Source organism: Natrix helvetica (genome assembly GCF_964273705.1).
Source record: "Natrix helvetica genome assembly, chromosome: 6".
NCBI classification, from domain to species: Eukaryota; Metazoa; Chordata; class Lepidosauria; order Squamata; family Natricidae; genus Natrix; species Natrix helvetica.
In genome coordinates, this window is record NC_138553.1 from 76,695,309 (window position 1) to 76,717,316 (window position 22,008).

A 22,008-nucleotide genomic window follows, 5' to 3' on the forward strand; every position below is an offset into this window, starting at 1 on the left:
TCAACGCCAAAGAGCCAGCGCTGTCCAAAGACGTCTCGTGGTGATGTGGCCGGCATGGCTAAACACTGAAGGCACACAAAACACTGTTATCTTCCCACCAAAAGTGGTCCCTATTTTCCTACTTACATTTTTTACATGCTTTTGAACTGCTAGGTTGGTAGAAGCCGGAACAAGTAGGGAGCTCACTCCGTTACGCGGCACTGGGTATTCAAACCACCGAACTGCAAACTTTTCTGATCAACAAGCTCAGCGTCTTAGCCACTGAGCCACCGCATCCCTTTTTTATATTATGATTTATATCTTACTAAATGAGCTAGATGACCTTGGCCTTTGTGTAGTTACTACTCAGAGGGCCATAAAAGTGGCAGCAAACATGTAAAACAGAAAGCAACAAGAAACAGGACCTTGGATAGCTCCAAGTAAGTCCTCTTCAGTTAATTTCCCCCCCCTGTTTGGCTAAAAACAGAATGCCGATTATTTATTGACTTGCTATATTTTATTCTGCTTGAACACCCTCTGGATTGATAGGTACCAAGGCCCACTTTGGCAAAGATTCAAAAATTGTGCCATGAACATTGATTAAACACCACCTCTCTAATTGCATCATCTACTGAAAGAGTAACGCTGATTTCCAGATGCTGACCATGCGTTCTTTAAGATGACCCTTTGACCTCTGAGCCCTAAATGGTTTGTGTCTGATTTGGGGAACTTAACAGCCCTTTCAAAAACAAGATGGCTTTTAAAATATGGAGGAGACACTCCCACTTCAGGAGATGGCTTCCCTGACTTAGAAAAGACAATTTTCTCTTGGCGCATTCTAAGATTGTGGAATGCAGACCCTCGGATATAGGACTTGGGCCCCGCTGAGCCAGAGGTGGATAGATTGCACTTTTAGATAGATGGATGTGAGGGAAGTCACCCCTCCTAAAAGAATGAAATATTTTGAGAAATATTTAAAAGAATATTTTATTTCCCCTAAAAAAGAAATGGAAATCTTAGGGGAGACCGAAACTCAGAGCTTCAGCTCCCTGCCCCCAGGAGATATTTGGTGCCCATTGAGAAGGACTGGGCCAGCCTATCTACAAGACAAAAGATCTTCAGCTCCAGGTTGATGGGATTAAGACAGTGTTTCTCAACTGTGGCAAATTGAAGATGTATGGACTTCAAGTCCCAGAATTCCACTGCCAATATGGATGGCTGGGGAATTCTGGGAGTTGAAGTCCACATCTCTTCAAGTTGCCAAGGTTGAGAAACACTGGATTAAGACATGACCCTCCAGGACATAATAGGATTATCTATCAGCAGAGCTCACCACATGGCACAATCACCTGGGGACATTTCATCACCTTTCAGGCTTCAACCAAACTTGATTCAGATCAACATGACCCCACAGAGCCCCATAGGAGTCTGACTACAGCCAACAGAATACATGTTCTTGCACAGGAACAGGAAGCTCAAGGGCAAAGTCCAAGAAAAGGTATAAATAACTCTCACTCTCCACTCCATGTGGTCAGTTGCCCAGGACCTCAAACCCATGTGGTCCTGTCCATCCATCAACAAACCATCTTTCCAATCAGCCTCCATGTTTCCAGTGTCTTTCTCCCCAATTGGAACTGAACCAGATGGATATTTCTTCCAACAGTTAGATAAAGGATAGATGGATAGATGGATAGATGGATAGATGGATAGATGGACAGATGGATAGATGGATAGATGGACAGATGGACAGATGGACAGATGGACAGATGGACAGATGGACAGATGGACAGATGGACAGATGGATAGATGAATATTGACTAGCTCAATATATAGCAGGAAGGAGACACAAATAATCCTTGCTGAAATTCTAAAGATCTTCAGGCATTTTAAAGCTGCCCATTGAAAGCAATGAAGGAATTCAGGATTTTAGCAGAGGCCTAACTACATGGTAGTACAGGTAGTCCTTGACCACAATGGAGCCCAACATTTCTGTTGTTAAGTGAGAGATTTGTTAAGTGAATTTGGCCCCATTTTACGATCTTTCTTGCCTCCATTGTTAAGCGAATCATTGCCGTTGGTAAGTTAGCAACTCGGTTGTTAAGCGAATCTGGCTTCCCCATTGACTTTGCTTCTCAGAAGGTCTCAGCAACTTATCATATGACCTTGGGACACTGCAACGGTTATAAGTATGAACCAGGTGTCAAGCATCTGAATTTTGATCGTGAAAAACAGTCATAAGTCACATCTTTCAGATTTGTCGTAACTTTGAAGGGTCACCAAGCGAACTGTTATAAGTTGAGGACTACCTGTACATTCTCCCTCTTTGCAAATAAATAGTAGGCTCCAGAAAAATCCTACTTTGGATAATTTGTTTGAACATGAAATGTTCTCTCAAGTCTCGTTGAGATGAACAATTGTAGCTACACCTGCTCATATCATCAATGTTCTACAAGATATAGAAACTGAATAATTGCTTTAGTAAATGTAAAACATAAATATTTATTTATTGTAGAAGTTTATGTCTCCCACGCACCAAGGAAACCCCCTGATGAAAGAGAAACAGCTCCCTGGTACCCAAAGTATGCTTTGAAACAGATAACCCTCTCGGCATGGCTGGCTGGGGAATTCTGGGAGTTGAAGTCCATGCCTCTTAAAGTTGCTAAAATCAAGAAACATTTATAAAAAGACACAAGAGATGCCCTTAGGAATCCTCTGGTCCCGTTGTTCAATGCAGACTGATTTGCAGAGCAAACTAATTATGTGCCACCAATACATTATAATGTTGAAATGTTTATTCTGCTCCTGTCAAAGGACTCCAAATGGAGCGTTCAGTTCCATTGAAACAGCATCTGCAACAAAGCGAGTGATTTAACCTAACGTTAAATTCGGTTGCTACAATAACCTCACTCGCTCGTTCTACGATGCTTGACTCAAGACACACATTTCATCCCAGCTCATTTGCTGAACAGCAGGAAAACACGGAAACCTTTTATTATGATAGAGCACCCTCTAACGTCCAACAAGCAAAACAAAGCAGCGTCCCTCAGGCCTTTTTTAAACCGACCAATGCAGAAAACACACAAAAAATATACAATTGATATTAATTTGTACATAAAACATTTCCTGAAATATCTTAGGGCACAGGAATTTTCCAATCTGTAGGGCTGAATTCTTGAATTAGTTTCTGTTCTGCTTACGTAAGTGGTCTGCCCTAATGCTAAAATACAGATCAAAGGCCATTACTTCACATATCTTGGATAAATATATGTTCCTATAGAACTGGCCCTACAGTCGAAAATTCTGATTTATAGTTCGATGACCCACCGTTGCCCGGATATTTACAGATGTGGAAGCATTTGTCTGAAAGGGAGCCATTGAGAGGGGCCTTTCTTTCCCCTACTCCCATGCCCATCACCCCTGCCCTCTCTCTTCCCATGTGCTCCTCTTTCCCATCCTGTCTACGATCTTGGCACTTTGCCCCAAATCCATCAGGCGCTTCCCCATTGGTCCACTGGAGGGCGAACGTCACGTCTGGCTTTCCAGAGGAAGCTGTGAAGGAACTGACATCCCAAACAGTTGCTGCTCTGGGATGCCGCACTCGCTCTCCTTAATGGGCCAGGCATTCCAGAGTTATGTTGGAACACACAGACACCTCCCCCCAGGGGTGTCTTCCCCCCTCCACCCCCAGTTTTTGTTTCCGGAGGGTAAGTCATCTGTGTACCAAGTTTGGTTGAAATTGCTCAAGGTTCTCCAGAGTTATGCTGGAACATACATACATACATACATATATACGGTACATACCAGTGGTGGGTTGCAGGCGGTATGCCCTGGTATGGGCATACCGGTGCCTTCCAGGAGCAACGGGTACCATTCTGGTATGGTAGTCCAGAGGGCCCACCTGCTCTCCTTACCTGTATTTGAGCTCTTTGGCGCTTCTGCGCACACGCACAGAATCTGGGTGACGCTCCACCGAGCAGGTGGAGCATCGCGGAGGGGTCGCAGGAGGTAAGGACACATGTGTGCGTTGCGCACTTTCATGTGGTGGACGCTGGGCCCATTGCAATGTACCAGTTGCAACGGGATCTGGAAGCCACCACTGATACATACAAACAGCCTTTTATATATAGAGAGAATATAGATAGATATACACTATATTGCCAAAAGTATTCGCTCACCTGCCTTTAATTGCATATGAACTTACTGTAAGTGACATCCCATTCCTAATCCATAGGGTTCAATATGACGTGGGGCCACCCGTGGCAGCTATAACAGCTTCAACTCTTCTGGGAAGGCTGTCCACAAGGTTCAGGAGTGTGTTTATGGGAATTTGTGACCATTCTTCCAGAAGAGCATTTGTGAGGTCACACATTGATGTTGGACGTGTTTACATGGCCTATCACTTTGTGGCTGAGTTGCTGTCGTTCCCAAACACTTCCATGTTCTTATAATACAGCTGACAGTCGACTGTGGAATATTTAGGAGCAAGGAAATGTCACGACTGGATTTGTTGCACAGATGGCATCCTATCCCAGTTCCACGCTGGAATTCACTGAGTTCTTGAGAGCGACCCATTCTTTCACCAATCTTTTCAAAACAGTCTGCATGCCTAGGTACTTGGCTTTATACACCTGTGGCCATGGAAGTGATTGGAACACCTGATTCTGTTTATTTGGATGGGGGAGCGAATACTTTTGGCAATATAGTGTGGATAGATAGATTAACTATGCTTTCAGCCCTAAGGATCATTAGAAAAAGAGCTCTATCAATCATTTATTAATCGAATTTGTTAGGTAAGCTCCTTATTAGGAGAGCGAGTGTGCAGAGAAGCGTAATGAGAGTGGTGTGGAAGAACACGCACAAACCAGCATACAGGGACACCGAATAGTAAAAGTAATAGTATTTTACTTCTGTGGAAAATAGAGGTATTCAGAGTTCAATTTACACACAGTTCAGTCAGTCAGTTATCAATGTTCTCAGTTAAGGAGCGATCCGTCGAACACAGTCCAGTATCATATAATCAGTTCAGCACACAAAGTCGCTAACAGTAGCAAAGCTCACAGTAAATCACGATACATTTACAAGCAGCATCCACCGATCAGCATCTAACAAACAGAGAGCTAACAGTCATTCTGGCTCCATCTTATGGCTGCTTGAGGTAACAGCAACCAATCCCATTACAGCAGTACTTAAAGAAACTACTACTCTCATGGCTTATATATTGCTGACCCAACCGTTAGCTTACATTCCTAACAAAATTGTAAACAACATTCTAATTATGCTGATTGCCATGATCCAATGGCAGTAAGGACAAACATAAGCACTGAGGTTCTGTCAAACAATCATCACTTCTTTACCTTATTGCATGATAAATCCTAGTTGAATGACCAAAATGCAGAACACAACAGTAACTGGAGGAAACCTTCAACTAATTTTGAAGCAGCCATTTTGGAAATCACGAGCTTAAGCCATGTTAAGTTAGTACAATTCTCTGAATTCAGTTCACTTCCAGCCTGCTATTCTTTGACTAAACTATATTGCGTATAAGTTGATACTAAAACTCCGAGTTTCAAATGTAATTTAGAAGAATGCATAAAAGCACGCAGAACTATTAACACCTCCCCTAAAACCTTGGAGGTTGGCCATTGTATTTATTTATCGGAATGTTTCTGGGTGCTACAAAAAGGGATTGCTGACACCCACTCTGGTCATTTTTGACGTGATTGTTGAGCCTGAACATTTATGCATCATCAACCAAGAGGTAGGTTGAATGGTGTTGTGGACTAGAGGTGGAGCTCTTCCCTCACAATCAGGAGGCTGTGAGTTCGATCCTAGGTAGAGGCAAATATTTCTCTCTCTCTGAGCACATTGAGATTATATCTGCTGAATATAACTCCGTATTGGTGACACGAAGGGCATCTGGCCAGTAAACACTCAGCTCCATTCAGGTCCCCAGACTCCACCCCGCAAGGGATTATGGGGTTATTAAAAGACGATGATAAACCAAGAGCTGAGATTGACTCGGAGACTTTAACTTTCTGCCCAACATGGCAACTATTTAGTGAACGGGCAAAGATTTCTCCTTCCCGTGCGAGCAATCTAATGAATGCATCTACATGTTGACATGCTGCCAACATCCCAAAGATGTTCCGTCTTGCAAAGATTGCCCACCGAAGACATCTACTTGCTACTCACAAGCAACATAGGCCCCCGAGGCTCACCATCCAGCTTTGCAGTCAGATAAAAACATCCACAGAGACCGATTAAACCATCCTAAGAAGAAAATATAACAATTGGACTTACTGTGAGACATCTGTTACCGCAGGCAGAAGCGCCTCTTCAGCTGTGAGGGCCCCATCTTCCATGAAGCTGCTGGCACTCGACATCCCACCACTGTTGCCTTCCAAATGTCTCTTGACTAAATTTAGAAGGTGAAAATGGGAAATGGAACGTACATTAATCTAGCCAGGGAGGCCAAATTCCTCAGCATGTCCTTTTCTATTGTACATACCGTATTTTTCGGAGTATAAGACGCACCTTTTTCCCTCAAAAAAGAGGGTGAAAATCTGGGTGCATCTTATACACTGAATACAGCATTTTGGGCCTCCCGAAAACCTGCCCCCTTCACCAAAATGGCCGTGCATAGCCTTTAGGAGGCTTCCAGATTGCTCCTGGGGGGTGAGGAGGGCAAAAATTGGCAAAAAACCAGGCCAATTTTTGCTTGTTCTTGCCCCCCCCCGCCCCGAGCCCCCAGGAGCACTCTATAAGCCTCCTACAGGCTATGCATGCCCCCCCTTTTTTTTACAAAAAGCAGGCCCGTTTTCATGAAATACGGGCCCGTTTTTTCCTCCCCCCCCCAGCTCTTAGGAGCTCTCTACAAGCCTCCTAAAGGCTGTGCATGCCCTTTTTTGATGAAAAATGGGCCCGTTTTTGCAAAAAATGCACTGGTTTTGGGAGGTCTGCAGAGTGCAAAAACTTTTTTTTTAATTTGCCTCTTCAAAATCTTGGTGTGTCTTATACTCCCAAAAATATGGTAAATAAGCTACTGTATGTAAATGGGAGCAATCCCCATACTTCCTCATGCTGATGGTGTTACCTAGGCAGGTAAGGAAACGTCTGCAAGCCAACAACGAGGCTCAGAGTGCGCCAAGAACTCCACAGGTCAACCTTGAGCTACAGTTATCCTCTTCTATTGCTCCCCCCCCCCACTATCCTAGTCCTCAGTGACTTTGAGGCATTTGTTTGAAAATCAGTTCAACCAGGGACGTGCGGTCAGGGGAGGCAGGGGAGGCAGAGCCTCACCTCTCATCATGAAATAATATATAATAATAAATTATAATATATATTTCCTCCCATCCCTTTTACATGGTTCCCGCTAAGCTCCGGTAAGGAGAAGAGCTTTTGGGGAGTGAAGAGGAAGAGGAGGGAGGAGGAGGGAAGAGGAGGAGCGCGCGCGGGGCGGTGCCAGCTGGGCAACCGGCAGAGGCAGGAGCGTTCTTGGAAGCGCCAATAACCTTCCTGCCTCCGCTGTACTTTGCGTGCTCCTCACGACTGCAATAGATGTCCAGAAGTGGCAGGGGCTGTTGGGCTGGAAGCCCAAACCCCATTAGCCACAAAAGCCGCTTCTGGACGTATATTGCAGTCGCGAGGAGCGCGCGAAGTCCAGCAGAGGCAGGAAGGTTCTCGTCGTTCTCCAGTCACTTTCGTTGCTTCGTCATCAAGACGAAGTCCGGGAGCACCGACAACATTTCTGCCTCCACTGGACTTTGTCTTGATGATGTCGCCGTAGCTCCTGGGACGGACGGAGGTAGCCAGAGTGGCAGCGAGGCAGTCCGGCGGGCGAGCGAACGAGGATCAGGCTGCCTGATCCTCCATTGCTCGCTCGCTCGCTCTTTCGTCCGACTGGACCGCCTCGGCGCCGCTTTGGAGGTCCGGCCACACCCAGCCACTGCGGCAACGTCATCAAGACGAAGTGGCTTGGAGGTGAAGTGCTTTTCAGTGCTTTTCTGTGCGTCTGGCGTTTAGGTAGATAGCTGGATGTCCTAAACGCCAGATGCTCAGAAAAGCACTGAAAAGCAGCTGCTGTTGGGGACTGCGGAGCGCGAGCCGGCGGAGCGCGCTCAGGAAGGCGGGGAATGGGATCACGTGTGCTGGAGGCTGAGGCAGCCTCAGCCTCCAGCACACGTGGTCCCATTCCCCGCCTTCCTGATGACGTCACCAGCCTCACCAGCCATAAACCTCACCGCACGTCACTGAGTTCAACAAGTAGGAATACATTGATTTTCTCAGTAATCTTTCTTAATTAATTCATTATCTAAATAGTAATGAAAAGTGGTATCTTTTTTGTTTTTGCTTTCTAGCAGCCTCTCTTCTTTTCATCAAAATATATATTTTAAGAAGGGTTGGCGATTACAAATATAACTTCATTCAGACTAAAATCCTGCTGCTTGTTAGAAAGCTGCAAACCATGACGTGCTGCTTGAAAATACAATGAATAAATAAATAAAAAATAGAAAACAAGTGGATATAGCATGCTGTAACCAATCACCATAATAATGTTTCTCATTATCCGCTAAGCTTCTGATTCAGAGTAACCATTTTAAAGACATTTAATTTAAAAGGAAAGGAAGATTTTTATCTCTGATGAATCCCACATGCAAATGAGTCTCTAAAAATGTAATATTGTATGTTGCCAAGTCAAGATGGCGCCCACAAAGATTCCCCTCAAAGCTCCGCCCTTTTTTAATATGCGCCTTCTTGGCTTTCTTTTACCACATCCTAATGGGCCCTCCTGCAATAGTTTCACCTGGCCAGGCGAAGAAAAAGTTTAGGGTTGACTCTCCCACATTCTAAAATGTTTTCCTTTCAAGCTTTTGTTGATTTTACTTTGTTTTGCTTATATTTTTTTTTTAAATGGCTAATTTGTAGACACTTGAAGTACAGATTCATTCTAAGGAAAATTCATACAAGGCACAAAGGTTCGGTAAAATGGCAGACCCAAAGCAGCAACCATGTTGGTGTGGGCCTGTCTACGTAGTCAGTGATTTAAAGCAGGGCTCACGTAAAGCAAGGCCCGTTTGATTGCCTTGTTTGATTGAAGCAGAGATGATGTGGCACAATTTCATACTTAAGCGTCCTGCAGTAATCAATTAACCATAAAGGAAGTCTGATGGAAAAGTATGTATCCATCCACCAACATCAAGCACACCGTCTTCTTACATCTCTGTCTGGAGATAGATAGGTAGATGGATGGATGGATGGATGGATGGATGGATGGATGGATGGATGGATAGATAGATAGATAGATAGATAGATAGATAGATAGATACCGATAAATAGATAGATAAGACGGATGGACAGACAAACAGACAGACAGACACAGATGGATAAAAGATAGGAAAGATTGATGATAGATGATGGATGATGGATGATAGACAGGTAGATAAATCCATTAGATGGATTACTAGATTGATAGATGGATGGATGGATGGATGGATGGATGGATGGATGGATGGATGGATAGATAGATAGATAGATAGATAGATAGATAGATAGATAGATAGATAGATAGATAGATAGATAGATACTGGAGATAAATAGATAGATAAGACGGATGGACAGACACGGATGGATAAAAGATAAGGAGGAGTGATGATGGATGATGGATGATAGACAGGTAGATAAAGATAGATTATCATTAGATAGATTACTAGATAGATAGATGGATGGATGGATGGATGGATAGATAGATAGATAGATAGATAGATAGATAGATAGATAGATAGATAGATACTGGAGATAAATAGATAGATAAGACGGATGGACAGACACGGATGGATAAAAGATAAGGAGGATTAATGATGGATGATGGAGGTAGATAAAGATAGATTATCATTAGATAGATTATTAGATAGATAGATGGATGGACAGACGGACAGATGGACAGGCAGAATTGTATTAGTGAAATTTAACAACTAGAAGTTATGATATGTTGAAATACAATCACAATATATGCTAATATAGTCAGAAAAGAATATACAGAATAGTAATCCAATTTTAAAAAGTGTATATTCTATTCTATATTTTTATTAAACTGAGATCTGCATCACTGAGATTTATATGCCTGTTTAAAATGACTCCCGTATTCACAGTGGCGGGTTTTTTTTTTTCAACCTACCTGTTTGCTTGAAAATCCGTGTAAGACCTAATGGAGGAAGAAGGATGCAGCGTATTCAGAAAAGAGCTTAGTTCTTAGTTGTTTCTAAATTGATCCTAGGTAGGAAGATTATCTCATTGTTCTAAAAACAACCCCAACTATGACATGGTGAACAGGTATTGAATACAGGAGATATGGTGCCATGGCTATATCACTGATTCTTTCAAGTCAAACAAAAAGGGGTCAGTCTAGATTCCCTACGTAACCCCAAGCAAACTAAATCCAACTCTTGTTGAGTACAGTTGACTCTTCTAACTCTAAGCAACTGCTGATCATTAGTTGAGAAGATGCTTATGCATAAGCTATAGAAAAGAGACAGTTTAATTGAACTTGTCTTTTACACCTGACTAGTAAAGCCACAGAAGGGACGTGGTGGCTCAATGGCTAAGATGCTGAGCTTGTCGATCAGAAAGGTCAGCAGTTCGAATCCCTGGTGCCGCGTAATGGAGTGAGATCCCATTACCTGTTCCAGCTTCTGCAAATTTAGCAGTTCGAAAGCATGTAAAAATGCAAGTAGATAAATAGGAACCACTTTTGGTGGGAAGGTAACAGTGTTCAGTGCGCCTTTGGTGTTTAGTCATGCCGGCCACATGACCACGGAGATATCTTCAGACAGTGCTGGCCCTTCGGCTTTGAAATGGAGATGAGCGCCGCCCCCTAGAGTTGGGAATGACTAGCACATGTGTGCAAGGGGAACCTTTACCTTTTTAATAAAGCCACAGTTGGATTACTGTGTTCAGTTCTGGTCACTATGATACAAAAAAAAATGCTGAGGTCCTAGAAAAAGTGCAGAGAAGAGCAACAAAGATGATAAGGGACCTGGAAGCTAAAACATACAATGAACATCTAAGTAAGGGAACTAGGTATGTTTAGCATAGAGGATGCTTAGGGATGACATGGTAGCCATCTCCCAACACTTGAAGGGCTGTCATAGAAAAAAGGGGTTGATTTATTCTCTGAAGCACCTGAGGGCAGGACAAGAAGCAATGGATGGAAAGTAGACACAGGGAGAACCAGTCTGGAACTAGGAAATAATATCCGGACAATGAGAACAATTAGTCACTGAAACAGCTTGTGATGCTGCATTGCTGGAGGTTTTCAAGAAAAACATTGGACAACAATTTGTTTGGGATGGAATAAGAACTCCTGCCTTGCACAGGAGGTTGGACTAAAGGACCTCTGAGGGCCCTTCCAGCCATACAATTCTATGTCTTAGGGCCACTATGTACAATAGATAGACGGAAGATTAGCAGAACACATCCCAAAACATCAAGTAGCAGTTAGAACACACTATACAAACTCCTCAATCTCACCAAACATGGACAAACTGGATTGCATTTTTAACTGGGAACATTCTAGGCCCATGATGGCAAACCCACGGTACGTGTGCCAAAGATGGCGTGCAGAGCCCTCTCCGTGGGCACGCATGGCATCACCAGCTGCTCTTCTGGTTTCTGACGGGCATGAAAAATGGCCTGAAAAGGGCCTTTAAAATGGCCTGAAAATGGCCCAGAAAATGGCCTGAAAACTGTTCTGTAGGGAGAACGAGGCAGACAGCAACTGAGGCAAGGCAGGTTGAAGCTAACACAACCTTTATTAACAGAATAGCACGGCAAAATGTAAGGCAAACCTCAACCCGGCAAACAGCAGCATTTGACACCTGGCAGCCCTTTTTATACTAGAGCTGTCAGACGCTGAACCAATAGAATGGCTGCATTCTCCTGCCAGCTGGCTGCTCGTGTCTCAACCAATCAGGAGCCAGCAGTGATAGCCAATGGCATCGTAGCCTCGAGGACTTAACACCCCTCTCCTCCCAGTTAGCACATGCGCAGTCAGCCAAATGCGCCGGCCGGCATCGGCTCCGTCCAGATCGACTGGAGTTCAGGGGCAGTGGCCAAAGGAGGGCCCGCTGGTGGAGAGTCCTGTGGAACATCAGGAGACTGTGCAGCTGAGTCGGCGGGAAATTTGACCGCTGGGGGGTGTTGCGTGCAGCTCTTTCTGTGCTGGAGTAGCCTCCGTCGATATTAGTTCCCCGGGGCAGGATTGGGCCTACACCGGGTGTTGGTCTGCTGCGCTGGTGGCTCGCTGTCTGAGCTGGTTGATGTGTCAGTGCCACATTCGCCCATCACTGAGCTGGATCCTATAAGAGTAGGGTCCAGTTAGTTGTGTGATTTGTCCGGGAAGACACCTTGGTTTTGGCCCCATAGTTTTGGGCGTAGACTGGGTCTCCCACATTAAAGGCCTGTGTGGAGTTGCCTGCAAGGGGGCTTTTCTCTGCTGCATAACCAGGGTGTAGCCAGTTCAGGGTTGTCCGGAGCTGACGACCCATAAGCTGTTCTGCGGCACTTTGCTTGGTGATTGGGCACAGGGTTGTATGCTGTGCCAGGAGGTATTGGGACAGTTTGTCATGGCAATTCCCTGGCCCCAGGTGGCCCAATGCCTCCTTAGTCTTCTTCGTCATCTTCTTCGTGGTGGACAGCATGGCTCCTGCTGGTGGCAGAAACCTCTGAATTTCTGCGGTGGATTTGTCTGACATTTCATATGCCGTGGCTTCATCCATGGCTGCCTGAAGGCTCAGCTCTTTTCGTGCCAGCAAACATCGCTGAAGTCTGAGGTCTTTGATACCACAGACCAGCTGTTCTAACAGGGCATCATCCAGCACAGGAAAGTCACAATGCAGGGCCGCTGTTCTGAGGGAAGCCATGTAATCACTCACAGATTCCTCTTCTCTCTGGGTCCTCTGCCTAAACGCATAATGTCTGACTATGCGCAAGGGAGTTGGAGACTAATGATTTTTAAGTTTCTCCAAAAGAGTCTCCCAAGGCATCGAATGGACCGACTGAGGGGCTGCTAAAGCCCTGGCTGTTCCAAACATCTCGTGGCCACATGCACTGAGAAAATATCCTCTTTTACGGCCACTGGACAAACTGGTGAAGTCGTTTGCCTCCAGGAAGCACTCGAATCGCTTGAGGTAGGCGTCCCATGTTTCAGTGGCCGGGCTGAATGCCATGAATGCCGGTAGATTAGCCATCCTTAGAAGGACGGAACTTGAGGCAGCTCTTATTAGTGACTTCGCTTTTCCTTTACCTCAGTCCTGATCCCATCCTCGTCGCCAGTGTTCTGTAGGGAGAACGAGGCAGACAGGAACTGAGGCAAGGCGGGTTGAAGCTAACACAACCTTTATTAACAGTATAACATGGCAAAATGTAAGGTAAACCTTGACCCGGCAAACAGCAGCATTTGACAGCTGGCAGCCCTTTTTATACCAGAGCTGTCAGATGCTGAACCAATAGAATGGCTGCATTCTCCTGCCAGCTGGCTGCTCACGTATCAACCAATCAGCGGCCAGCAATGATAGTCAATGGCGTCGTAGCCTCAAGGACTTAACAAAAATGACCTTAAAATGTCCTGAAAACAGCCTGGAAAATGTCCTGAAAATGTCCCAGAAAATGTCCTGAAAATGGCCCGAAAATGGCATGGAAACAGCCTAAAAACACCCTCAAAAACAGCCCAAAACAACAAAAAAACAGGCATGCCAGCCAGCTGGTGTTTGGGTTTTTGGTGCTCCAGCACATACATGCACATGTATGTGTGCTCCAGTTTGGGCACTCAGTGCCAAAAAGGTTTGCCATCACTGTCCTAGGCCAAGTTTGATCCAAGCCCACTACGGAATTCCTTGAAGCTTGGCATTCGGACAAATCAGCCATCAATAGACAGAGATAAGCCACATTTGTATGCCATTCAAAAGAGAACATAAAAAAACCCACCCCCACCAACGCTGACAAGGCAAACTATGCTATATAAACAGGGAGCAAACCACGCATGCACTGGCACACAACCAAGGTCAGAGAGCACCAAGGATTTTAACATAAACTGATACATTTCAGAATCGCTTTTCACTTTTCTTTTTCTCTGTTGTATCTAAAGCTCAGAACCGGGGGAATAAGGACAGCTGCCTAACTCCATACTAGGATGTTAAAGTATGATCTGGAATATAATTTCGCAAAACTTGACTCTCTACTGAAATCCCGTAGAGAATCTCAGTTTCATTTCAGCTGGAAATAAGGACTATTCCACAAACTATTAAACAATTGTGTAAGGAATTCCATAAAGCTCAAATTTGTTGTCCCATTACCCCCTTGGATATTTCAATATTCTCTTTTTATGTTGCGGACTACCAAACACCCTAAGTAGGCTGGGTTGTTCAGGTTTTTAAAGAACAGTGTACACACACACACACACACACACACACACTCCTTTTGGTAGACTTAAAGTTCACATGAACTGCAACATGCTTGTGAATCAATTAGGAAAACATTTTGAGGCATACAAGAGTATGTCAGTTATGGCCTGCCAGCATCCAGTGGAGCTGGCAGCAGATTCGGACAGTGAGGAGGTTAGAGAGGAACAGGGCCAGTCCTAGAGTCTGGGGAAGGCTCTGATGAGGGCTCTATGTCGGAGGCAGAGAAGGGGCCAGATCTGTATGCCTGTTATCAGCTGCCTTCGGAGTCAGACATCAATAAGGCAGAAGAACAGTTGGAGCCTGTTCCCAGTGTGTGCATGTGCAGAGCTTCCAGGAGAAGGGAACAGCTAAGGAACAAGGGTTGACTTGGGAACAAAGCAACAGGTGGGTGGTGAATGGCCCCTCCCACAGGGAATAAAGAGGAGCAAAAGGGGAGGGGAGTTTGCAGGAGAATTCAGTTCATTACGGTGAAGATCTGTTCCTGACTTCTTGACATGTATTGTCTGCTACCAAGTGGCGTTTGGAAGATATCGGCCTGGCAGCTCTCCAAGCCTAATAAAGGTCTGTAGTTGTGAAATCTCTTGAAATACGGTTGGCCGGGACTTTGCTGGAGAGGAATTCCCTTTAAACTAAATAAAAGGAGTTTTATCGGGACGAGGAGTCGGCTTCATGCTTATAGGAAGCCTAGGTCAGAACAATGTCACACCCAGGGTTGTCCATAAAATATGATCCAAATAATTAAAATGATGACCCTGATGGTGTCATTGAAGGTCTCCCCTTTTTTGTTTAACCATCTGTTTAATCCAGATGCCAGGATAGTTCTGGAAGTATTGAGTCTCCAGTTCATTAAAGCAGCCGTGTCTCTTTTGAATCTAGGACGTACTAACCCAAAAAGCACCAAGCCTGAAAGAGACAGTTTACCTCCAGGTTCATCAAGGTAGACATTCAACTCTTTCTTGTCTTCTTGATCATCAATGAAGTCGTAAGTAATCTGAGGAATGGATAAAGCGGTGTCTCCTGGATTGATAGATGTTGAACCATTGTCACGCGCGGGTTTTCCTTTCCTCTTATATCTTTTACTCTGAAACAAAACAGAACACTCAAATGCTGTGATCCTCCACATACAGGAGAAAATCATGCTTACAGAATTTTGAAAACAAAATTCATGGACAATGAAAGAGACGTTATGTATGTATTGGAATGTAGGTATTAGAATGATAGATAAGTTGATACACTAGAACAGCCATGGCAAACCTTTCTGGCACCGAGTGCCCAAACCAAAATACGCACACTCCAGAAACCTGAAGACATGGCTGGTGCACGCATGCCTGTTTTATGGTGATTTTTTTGGCTGTTATTGGCCTGAAAAACAGGCCAGAAAATGGTCTAGTTTGGAGGCACTTTTTGGGCTCTTTTCAGGTCATTTTGGGGCCATTTTCTGACCATTTCCCAGTCAGAAAATGCCTAAAACAGCCCATAAAATGCCTGAAAAGAGCCAAAAAAGGCCTCTAAAAAAAGCCCAGAAACAGGCTGGCTTTTGGACATTTCTTGAGGCATTTTCTGGCCATTTCCCAGCCATTTTTGGCCTGAAAACAGCCCAAAGAAAGACCGAAAACACCCCAGAAACAGGATAGTTTTTGGACATTTCTTGAGGCATTTTCTGGTGGTTTCCCAGCTATTTTTGGCCTGAAAACATCCCAAAAAATGCCTGAAAAAACAGCCCAAAAAGGACCAAAACCACCCCAGAAACAGGCTGGATATTTCCTGAGACATTTTTGGCCGTCTCCCAGCCATTTGTGACCTGAAAACAGCCTTTAAAATGGCCCAAACAGCCCCAAAAAGGACCAAAAACAGGCCAGTTTTCGGGCATTTCTTGAGCCATTTTCAGGCCGTTTTCCAGTGCTCCAGTGCCTGCAAACACCAACTGGCAATGATGCAAGTGCCCACAGAGAGGGCTCTGCTTGCCACCTCTGACAAATATGCCATACGTTTGCCATCACGGCACTAGAATACGATGGTCAGAAATTACTGTACAACACTAGCACTGTTTAAAATAGTATATAAGCTATTTTGTTTTTAAACTTTGCTTCATTGCAAGTGGAACGCCAGGACAATTACACTGTATTCAATATATTTATTTAGAGGGATCTTGGAGTCCTAGTGGACAACCATTTAAATAGGAGCCAGCCGTGTGCAGCAGCTGCCAAAAAAGCAAGCACAGTTCTAGGCTGCATCAACAGAGGGATAGAATCAAGATCACGTGAAGTGTTAATACCACTTTATGATGCCTTGGTAAGGCCACACTTGGAATACTGCATCCAGTTTTGGTCGCTACGATGTAGAAAAGATGTGGAGACTCTAGAAAGAGTGTAGAGAAGAGCAACCAGGATGATTAAGGGACTGGAGACTAAAACATATGAAGAACGGTTGTAGGAACTGGGTATGTCTAGTTTAATGAAAAGAAGGACTAGGGGAGACATGATAGCAGTCTTCCAATATCTCAGGGGTTTCCACAAAGAAGAGGGAGTCAAACTATTCTCCAAGGCACCCGAGGGTAGAACAAGCAGCAATGGGTGGAAACTAATCAAGGAGAGAAGCAACTTAGAACTGAGGAGAAACTTCCTGACAGTTAGAACAATTAATCAGTGGAAAAGAAGTTGCCTCCAGAAGTTGTGAATGCCCCAACACTGGAAGTCTTTAAGAAGATGTTGGATAGCCATCTGTCTGAAACAGTATAGGGTTTCCTGCCTAGGCCCCCAGTGGGTTGGACTAGAAGACCTCCAAGGTCCCTTCCAACTCTGCTATTGTATTGTATTATATGTAAACAATAAAAACATATTTTTTAAAAAATGAATTTTGAAAATGTTACACTAGATCAGGGGTGTCAAACTCGCAGCGTCACCTTGTCGTCATGTGACATATCATGACTTTTTTCCCCTCCGCTAAAATGGGGGTGGGGGTGGCCAGCGTGTGATGCATCTGGCTGGTTTGCTGCGAGTTTGACACCCCTCCATTAGATAGTCAAAAGCCCAACACCAAAATCTGTTGTAATTAAATAATAATTATTATGGCAGACTACATGAACCATTAGCACTCCTCAGGTGTCCTTGAGGACACAGATAAATCTCCACGTGGCCTCAAGACCCTCTAAAAGAATGCAGAAGACTGGCTGCCTACAAGGAATATAAATCCTTCCATTCCCAACCATCCAGGCAGATTTGAAGAAGCTTTTTGGATGAGAAGCGGAACATCTTCAAAGAAAAAACAAGAAAGTCCAGTTGCCTCCTGAAAAAGCAGCTTTGGGACAATCATATCAAAGTTTTGGTAGTGTGACTAGTATTATGAGATAAACACAGGAGCAATAACACAGCACACAGAGCCTTAAGGCAATTAACAGTGGTTTACATATACAGAAATATACGTGCAGAGATAAAATCCCTTACCATCCACTACAGACACAAGGAGAGAACTAAATACATGCTGAGAGAGAGAAACTCTTCTCTAATGACCACCTATACTCTTAAAACAGTAAGAGTATGGACCCCATCAGAGTCTTAAAGAGGAGATAACTACAGCTGCAATGAATCAGCCTCATTGCATCAGCCACATTGCATTAGCTTACTGATTACAGCTTACAACTTTACATCAGCTGGCAGCTATTAATTCCTCAGTACCTTGACAAACCATGACCTGAATGATTGAGAATCTCTACAGGCCTTTTGTCCTGTACAGAGCTCCGAGGATAAAACATTGGGGGTTTTGGCCTGAGGAAAAATGCTTTATAAATGTAAATAACTCGGGGAAGGGGAGAGAAAAAAAAACCTCCTTCTGACCTGTTTTCGGAGATTTGGGCTGGGCGGTGCGGCTGTTTTCTTCTGAGCTGAAGTAATATAGATCTTCCAGGTAGCCAGGCAGCCCTGTGGTTTTTCTGCTGCGTAGCTCCTCCACAAAGTCTACAGGGTGTAAAAATAGGCTTTTGCTGTTTCATAGCAAACACGGCAATTTATTTTTATTTTATTTTTACTCCTTTATTTTAATTTTCCAACATGAAAGTGCAATACAGGGGTGGGATCGGTTCAGATCGGGCGAACCGGTAGCTCCGAAGGTCAGCTGGGAGCGAACTGGTTTACTCCCACTAGCAAGGGGGGGGGCACCCCCTAACCCTGTGCTTTACCTACCTTTATTTTCTCAGCTGAGTCACTCCTTGGCTGTTTTCCTTCCCAAGCAGTAATCCGGGAAGGTACCATATTTTTCGGACTATAAGATGCACTGGTGTATAAGACGCACTAAGGTTTCGAAGAGGTAAGTAAGAAAATTAAGTTTTTGCCTTCTCTCAGCGCCCAGCAGCCCTCTACAGGCTTCAGCGGGGCTGGGGCAAGGCAAAAAAAGCCTCGGTATTTGTGAAAAACAGCCCATTTTTCCCCAAAATGGGGGCATTTTTGCCTTGCCACAGCCCTGCTGAAGCCTGCAGAGGGCTGCTGGGGGCTGAGGGCTGAGGGAAGGCAAAAAAACCCACTCAATTTTTGTGAAAAAAGGCCCTTTTGCAAAAATGGAACGCGGGGGCAGGGCTTCAGGAGGCTAAAAATGGCTGTATTCAGTGTATAAGACGCACCAACATTTCCATGCTCTTTTAGGGGTGGGAAGGTGCATCTTATACTCCAAAAAATATGGTAAGTCTTCTCTAAACTGTGCACGCATGCTCAGCAAACCAGTTGTTAAACTGGTAGGATCCCACCCCTGGTGCAACAGTTTCTCCGGAACCTTACAATAAAATAGCAGAGTTGAAAGGGACCTTGGAGGTCTTCTAGTCCAACCCCCTGCCTAGGCAGGAAACCCTATACCGTTTCAGACAGATGGCTATCCAACATCTTCTTAAAGACTTCCAGTGTTGGGGCATTCACAACTTCTGGAGGCAACTTCTGTTCCGCTGATTAATTGTTCTGTGGAACAGCTTGCCTCCAGAAGTTGTGAATGCCCCAACACTGGAAGTCTTTAAGACTTCTTCTGGAAATGACCACTTCAGCTCAGCTTCGCTGCTGTTTGCTTATCGTTTCCTTCTTATCGTTCGGTTCATTTTTCCAATTTTACGATTCAGTATTTACCTGAATTAGAGATGCCGCTGCAGGAATCTGCCGGTTGAAATGCTTCTGGCGCTGTTTCTGTTGGACTTTAAGGGCGAATCCTGATCCCAAAATCCCCTGAAAACCAATTAAAGCCTTTAATCAAGACAACCCTGCCAATGAAAGTGTGTATAGTCAAGGCTGTGGTTTTCCCAGTTGCAATGGATGGCTGTGAAAGTTGGACCATGAGGAAGGCTGAGCGCCAAAGAATGGAGGCCTTTGAAGTCTGGTGCTGGAGAAGACTCCTGCATTGAGTCCCTTGGACTGCAAGGCGATCAAACCGGTCAGTCCTAGAGGAGATCAACCCTGACTGCTCTTTAGAAGGCCAGATCCTGAAGAGGAAACTCAAGTGCTTTGGCCACCTAAGTTGTGGTGGCCTGCCAGTGGCCAGTGGAGCTGGCAGCAGATTCAGACAGTGAGGAGGTTGAGGAGAATCATGGGCCAGTCCTGGAGTCTGGGGAAGGCTCTGATGAGGGCTCTATGTCGGAGGCAGAGAGGGGCCAGGGCCGTCTGACAGTTATCAGCTGCCTTCGGAGTCAGACATCAGTGAGGCAGATGAACAGCTGGAGCCTGTTCCCAATGTGTACATGCATAGAGTTGCCGGATGAAGGGAACAGCTAAGGAACAAAGGCTGACTCGGGAATAAGGCCACAGGTGGACGGTGAACAGCCCCTCCCATAGGGAATAAAAGAGAAGTGAAAGGGGAGTAGAATTTATAGGAGACCATTAGTTCATTCCTGCATTCTTGCCTAGTATTGCAGAGGCGTCTGAAAGATATCAGCCTGGCTACTCTCCAATCTTGATAAAGGTCAGTAATTGTGAACTATCTTGAAAGACTGGGGGGGGGAAAGACTTTGCTGGAGAGGAATTTGCTGTAATTTAAATAAAGGGGGTTTATCTGGACGAGGACTCAACTTCGGCTGCTGGGGAAGCCTGTCAGAACATTAGTCTCCAGAGCCTTTATCACCTATGTTGTCGTCTCTGGACTCTTTCTAGCTTCTCAGTATCTTTTTTGTATCGTGGTTGTTAGGAATGTAAGCTAACAGTTGGGTTAGCAATATATAAACCAGGATGGTAGTACTGTTTCTTTAAGTACTGCTGTAATATGATTGGTTGCTGTTACCTCAAGCAGCCATAAGAGGGAGCCAGAATGACTGTTAGTTCTCTGTTTGTTAAGATGCTGATCGTGGATACTGGTTGATACTGTATCATGAGTTACTGTGTTTATGCTACTGTTAGCCTAAACTGATTATTTGATACTGGACTGTACTCAAAGGATCATTCCTTAACTGAGAACATTGATAACTGACTGACTGAACTGTGTATGACTTGGACTGTAAATTGAACTCTGAATACCTCTATATTTCCACATCGTAAACTACTATATTTTATACTATTCGGTGTCCCTGTATGTTGGTTTGTGCGTGTCCTTCCATACCACTCTCATTACGCATCTCTGCACACTCGCTCTCCTAATGGGGAGCTTACTTACTTAACACTGGTGACGAAAACTGGATGCAGTACTCCAAGTGTGGTCTCACCAGTGAAGTATAAAGCAGCGCTATCACTTCATGTGATCTTGAAACTACCCCTTTTTTGATGCAACCTAGGACTGCATTGGCTTTTTTGGCAGCTGCTGCACACTGCTGGCTCATTCTTAATACTCATATACTCACTGCAGGCAGAGCAAAGAATGAGATTGCAAACACAGAGAAACAAGAGGCGATGGTCTTGCCAATCCATGTCTGTGGCACTTTATCCCCGTAGCCAATCGTGGTCACCGTCACCTACACAAAGAGAGAAGAAAGGGTATCATTTGCCTGGAATATACATGCATTAGCCAGGGTGGTGCAGTGGTTAGAGTGCAGTACTCGAGGCTCCTTCTGCTGACTGCCAACTGCCTGCAATTTGGCAGATCGAATCTTCACCAGGCTCAAGGTTGACTCAGCCTTCCATCCTTCCAAGGTGGGTCAAATGAGGACCCAGATTGTTGAGGGGGCAATAGGCTGGCTCTGTACACAGCTTAGAGCAGCGATGGCAAATCTTTTTCTTATGGTGTCCTAAAATTTGGGAATGAACTTCCAGTTGGCCCGTTGGGGCAGAAAATCAGCTGGCCAGCATGCACGGAGCTGACATCTGGTGCGTCAGCAAATATGGCTCCAGTGGCACGCATGCCATAGGTTCACCATCACTGGCTTAGAGAGAGCTGGAAAGCACTGCGAAGCGGTATATAAGTCTAAGTGCTGTTGTTATTGCTATTAGGATTTGGTCTCCAATGGCTACTTATGGCTGCTAAACCTGGACTCTGAAAAAGGCACATAGGAGAAAGGGGGAGGCCTTTGTACTCTGATGCTGGGGGAGACTATTATGCATCCCATGGACCGTACAAAATAACAAACAAAGAAGTCCTAGACTCAGCCTCACCAAAAAGATCACTTGAAGCCAAGATGGCC

General features: G+C 44.8%; 1 protein-coding gene across 1 annotated transcript in view; it reads right to left on the reverse strand.

Moving 5' to 3' along the window:
* LOC309394229 (potassium voltage-gated channel subfamily KQT member 1-like) overlaps positions 1-22,008 on the reverse strand; it is a gene marked incomplete at both ends in the record, with an annotated part of 125,375 nt that overhangs the window by 79,395 nt on the left and 23,972 nt on the right. The window contains 5 exons of the mRNA XM_081957120.1: positions 6,280-6,394; positions 15,357-15,516; positions 18,269-18,388; positions 19,538-19,633; positions 21,232-21,342. Of these exons, the coding sequence (XP_081813246.1) occupies positions 6,280-6,394; positions 15,357-15,516; positions 18,269-18,388; positions 19,538-19,633; positions 21,232-21,342 (602 nt within the window). The remainder of the gene's footprint in view (positions 1-6,279; positions 6,395-15,356; positions 15,517-18,268; positions 18,389-19,537; positions 19,634-21,231; positions 21,343-22,008) is intronic.